This window comes from Anopheles aquasalis, chromosome 3, assembly GCF_943734665.1.
Source record: "Anopheles aquasalis chromosome 3, idAnoAquaMG_Q_19, whole genome shotgun sequence".
In the NCBI taxonomy this organism is placed as follows: Eukaryota; Metazoa; Arthropoda; class Insecta; order Diptera; family Culicidae; genus Anopheles; species Anopheles aquasalis.
In genome coordinates this window covers 50671049-50676048 of record NC_064878.1, presented here as the reverse complement: position 1 = coordinate 50676048, position 5000 = coordinate 50671049, and the positions used below count along the sequence as shown (strand labels likewise).

The following is a 5000-nucleotide window of genomic DNA, read 5'->3' as shown; positions in this document are numbered from 1 at the left end:
TACCTTTGGTTGCACGAGAAACCTGTATCTCACGCGCAAAGCAGGGGATCTTGTTGGCGACAAACCTGGGAGCGCGCGCAAACCACGCACAATAAGGATAAAGCAATAGGACTTATCGCACGTAAGGGTACGACCCTTGGAGTGGACACTTTGTACTGTTGTGAGGGATTGTGAGGGAGTTTAACAAAAGAATATTACATTTAAGTCGCCCACAATAAAGGGTGCATCTTGTCGCTGGAGTTGCAGTGTTCGACCAATTGTAATCGCTGTGATGCCGATACTAACTGCGGGAACACACAGCAGTACTAGCCTGCAGCTAGCAGGCCCCGCACATAGGCTTCGCTGCTACTAATACCACTAGTGCACGATCTCGAGAGAGTAACGGCGGTCGAGCCTCGCCTCGTCTCGCCTCGCGTGTTGTCGCGGTTGTGCACTTGTAACGCTAACTATCGTCGAAGGTCGCACGCTTGTGCCTTCCGTACCGCCCATTTCACGGTCACACCCCGTCTGCCTAGAGGCCACCTAGGCGACTAGGTCCACTCTCTTTCTCTATCTCTCATGCACGCATAAATATGATCCGATTACGCACTGCAAGTGGCTGCAACTGGAAAGTATCGATTAGGCAGCTCCTCGAGGAACGCCAAATCACTAAAAACGGCTTGTTAAGGAAGTAACAAGACATTGACTAATGCTATAATGTAGGTTTTGACCCTGCAATTGAGGCCATAAGCGAAGGTCAAGCGATCCAGGTTCCACTCGAATCGCATACCAAGAGCATCCTCGTTCCCGTTAACGATGACCATTAGGAACCATTAGAACTGCCAATGACCGCTGGCCTGATGCAGCAAATAACCTTGGCACGTGCAACGGCCTAGCGAAGGGGTTAGATAATCCCCGGTCATCGCTCATTGCTCCCTGCGCGCCATTGCCCGAGATACAAATGATTATCGCTGCAGGGAACGCACGCTTCTACCGAGTACTCTAAATGTGGGCTGAGGTTAAGTGAGCAGATGGCACCATTTTCTAATGATGTCAGAGAGTAGGTTTATATTTCAATTCAAGATAAAATGGTTTGTCTTTATTAATACATTTGTTTAAAGATAAAAGTTTAACTTAAACTTGTAGACATGGTTTCTGCTCCTTAGCCTCTAACTGTTCGTTTGTCGTCGCAAAGCCGGTTCCACCCTAAGCAAAAAAACAGAAAACGATTTAATTACAAAGTGTCCGTCTATTCCAGAATGTTTGAACTGCTTTCCTTACCCTTTGAAGTGGTATGATATCTGATTCCGAGAGCTTTTCGTTCGTTAGCGGGTGAATCATGTCCTTTTTGATGATCTTTTCGATGCACTCGATCGTGACGACGTCTCCACTGCAAAGGTGCCGTTAATCGTTTAGATAGGAAGAGAAGAACCCTCTTCGTTTAAGACTTACGTGGGCTTAAGAACTGCACAAGGGACGGCATTGCTGAGAATATCGTGCGTTACCGCGCACATGTACCGGTTTTCCTTGGCTATCAACGATTTCTTGTCCGAGGGATCCTTCACCAGAGTAAACTTGACGCTAATCAGATCCTTAGCCTTCAGCGGTTTGCCCGATACCGGGCAGTAGATCTTGCTGTCTGGTTTCTCTATCCGTGCCACCTTGGCGGACGGTGTCTCCGAAGGTACCCAGAAGCTGGGTAGCTCCTTCCGCTTACCGAGCGACACGTTCGAGATCGCTCCGCTGGTGCTTGGCTGTTGTTCTGCCGCCGCACCGACGGTAGCCTTGTTGGTGACGATGTTTTTCTCAGTGGAAATGAACTTGTCCAGCTTCTTCTGCTGCTCTGCGTTGGCCTCGGCCGCTTGTTCCTCTTCGTCCGCCTTCACCTGCTTCTCGTACTCCTTCATCTTGCGGTTGTACTCGTTCTTTTTCGATATGATGTACGTCAGGATGGATTCCTTGTCGAACAGATAACCATCTTTGCTGAAAAGAACCAGGAAGAATATGAAACTATACTCTAGGCGGATGCGAACGAAGAACCTACGTGATAACAGGATTCCGGCACGGCTGTAGGGACAGCGAGCAGCAGTCGAAGCTCTTCACCGAATCCTTGCCGATGCGCCGGGATGTGGTACCAAAGCCGGAGTTTGCGGCGTCCTTCTTCTTCTCGTGATACGTATAAACGGCTCCGGCGGTACAATTTCTAGCGTGGCGAGTCATCTTACTACGATTTTACGGCGATTCGACTCGATTCGATTTACGAAGTTTTCTTTTCAACAAAAACAAACCACCCGCACGGGTTCAAGAGCACCGCGAAAAGAAAAGCGACTTTGATGAGAAAAAGAGTAAAAATTGTGAGCCCACCAAACTCACCGCTCGCCATGACGAGAAAAAACTAAATAAGCCTCCTTATTCAGGCGTTATTAAGGCGATTTTGTTGGTGGGGAGTCGATGCCGCGTGCGAAAACAGCGTGAAAACAGCAGAAAAACTAGCGCCAATCCAAAAAGTGCGAGTTTGCGAGAGAAAAGCGGCAGGGAAACGCACGCTTACGCACACGCGGCTTCGTGGAAAACTGTGATCGGTTCCGGGGGATGCTGGCAGCATAAGATTTGCCGGTGCGTTCACATTCCGCGCGCCCTTTTGCCGCGCCACCGCAAACGCGCGACAGCGTTGCCCCGCGAGTTAGTGCTTTTGGTGCAAGGTTTTCCCGGTTTTCCCAGCGAAAAGTTTGGTGCAGCAGGTGTGGCCAATCACCGGCAACGCGTTTAGTAGGCGTCGAGTGTTTCCTGCGTGTTCTGTGACTCCCCCGCGCCGGTGCCACGCACGGCTTCGATGTTGGCCAGCCGCCGCCGCCAATCGTGGTTCCGTTCAGAAAAGAAGTCGCGTCCCCTGCTGGTGCGGTGAACCGCTAATTACTCCCGCCCCGCGAATAACTGTTGAAAGAGCATTCGATTTGGAACCGCGCAGCAAGAAATCGAAGCAACCATGGGTGCGTACCTGTCCACACCGATCACGGAGAAGGAATCGAGCGATGAGTCGAACGAGCTGCTGGCCGCCGGATCCAGCTCCATGCAAGGATGGCGTATGAGCCAGGAGGTAAGCAAACCGGCATCAGATCGCATGCCACGGTGACAATAATTTGGATGCACTTCCTTGCCCACAGGATGCCCACAACTGCATACTAGATTTTGACGAGAACGTGTCCTTCTTTGCCGTGTACGATGGGCACGGTGGCGCCGAGGTGGCCAAATACTGTAGCCTGCATCTGCCGAACTTTCTACGTACGGTGGCCGCGTACGGCGAGAAGAACTTCGAGCAGGCACTGAAAGATGCGTTTATCGGCTTCGACGCCACACTGCTCGAGGGGGCCGTGATTCAGGAGTTGCGAGTGCTGGCGGAAAAGACGGATCAGGGAGAAACATATGAGGAAGAGGAGGAGAGCGATAATGTGGAAAACTTGCGCGAAGAGGCCATCATGCCACTGTATGAAGTGTTGCAGAAGTACCGCAAGGGTGGAAAGCCACCAGCAACAGGAGCAGCATCAGCTACCGGCAGCCGGCAGTCGGGTTCTTCCCATGGATCCTCGAAGATGCGGTTGGTTGAGGTCATGAAGGAGGCCGGATCCGGCTCTAAACCCATCTCACCGTTACTGAAGGGCAAGAAGGCAACCGTGGATGACGAGGATGGTGAAGCAACCGCCGGTGGTTCCGGTGGTGATGTAGCCGCCAGTTCGGGTGAAGCCGCTCCTGCCGCGAAGGAAGCTGGCGTGAAGCCAGCAGAGGATGCAGGCGGCGATGCAGCCATCGATTCAACGGTCAGCAGTTCGAGCAACAACAAGGCAGTCGAAGGACGGGATGATGGCGCAGCGGCCCACCAGGAACCATCCTCCTCATCGTCCTCGTCAGCCTCCGCCGTTAGAAAGGAGGAGCAGATTGATGAAATCAGCGATACGGATGGTATAATCGTAGACAAATCCACTGCAAGCGCCACAAAGGACGCCAAGGACACGTGCGCCCCAGACAGTTCATCTTCCGATCCCAGCAAACAACAACCGGCACCGGCAGCAACCAGCAAAGTAAACGGTGACGTTGGCAAGGGACCGAGCGCTTCATCGGCTGCGGCAGTCTCATCATCGTCATCGTCCAGTGCTAGCAGTGCTGGCCAAGAGAATGGTGTCGCTTCGAGTGATTGTGGCGGTTCCAAGAAAGCAGAATCCGTGCATAGCAGCAGCAGTGGTGGTAGCAGTGGTGGTGGAGGAAGTGGAAGCAGCAAGGCTGCTCCTGCTGCTGCCAGCCCTGCAGCAGCCGGTGGTCGACGAGCGAAGAATGGGCCGGCGAAGCCATCGCTCGTAGTGGATGACGATGATTCGGATGAGGACGATGAGAGCGATTCGGATGAGGAGTTTCCACCGGTTGCGGAACCCACCGATACCTCCAGTACCGAGGATGGCGATGAAGAAGAGATCGACAAGTGAGTAACGGTGGCATGAGGGGTTTAGGTGACTCCCATTTAATCCGCCTAATGTCTTTACAGTGGTGAAGAGGGCAGTGAAGAGGATGAAGAGGTCGAGGAAGAGTACGAGGAGGAGGAAGAGGAAGATTATATGAACGAGGAGGACGAAGCGTTTATGCGCAACATCTCGGACGAACCGGGCAAAGACAGTGGATGCACCGCAGTTGTCGCACTGCTACACGAAAAGGATCTTTACGTGGCCAATGCCGGTAAGTGGGCAGCACTACTCCATACCCGTAGGCAGTAGGCGGTGACTGAGTAACACCGTACTTTCCCTGACGATTGCAGGAGATTCACGGTGCGTCGTTTGCCGCAAGGGAGAAGCGCTCGAGATGAGCTTCGACCACAAACCGGAGGATACGATCGAGTTCGAGAGGATAGAGAAGGCTGGCGGACGCGTTACGCTCGATGGCCGTGTCAATGGAGGATTGAATCTGTCTCGCGCCATTGGTGACCATGGTTACAAGATGGTAAGCACATCGGTCACCACAAGAGAGTGAACTAGCAT

At 52.6% G+C, this 5000-nt stretch overlaps 2 protein-coding genes across 2 annotated transcripts in view; one reads left to right on the top strand and one right to left on the bottom strand.

Annotated features, from left to right (window-relative positions):
- Positions 1-1037: 1037 nt before the first annotated feature.
- LOC126578655 (nitric oxide synthase-interacting protein homolog) lies at positions 1038-2284 on the bottom strand. Its single transcript, XM_050241446.1, has 4 exons — positions 2024-2284; positions 1432-1962; positions 1261-1369; positions 1038-1185 (listed from the first exon to the last, which is right to left on the bottom strand). Exons 1-4 carry the CDS (start codon positions 2197-2199, stop codon positions 1114-1116), a joined length of 888 nt encoding a protein of 295 aa, XP_050097403.1. The 5' UTR covers positions 2200-2284; the 3' UTR covers positions 1038-1113.
- Positions 2285-2426: 142 nt separating this feature from the next.
- The window catches only part of LOC126578641 (probable protein phosphatase CG10417), a 4493-nt gene continuing 1919 nt past the window's right edge, over positions 2427-5000 (top strand). Inside the window, exons 1-4 of the mRNA XM_050241429.1 lie at positions 2427-3076; positions 3144-4450; positions 4514-4701; positions 4781-4962. Coding sequence (XP_050097386.1) covers positions 2966-3076; positions 3144-4450; positions 4514-4701; positions 4781-4962 — 1788 coding nt within the window. The 5' untranslated portion in view covers positions 2427-2965. The remainder of the gene's footprint in view (positions 3077-3143; positions 4451-4513; positions 4702-4780; positions 4963-5000) is intronic.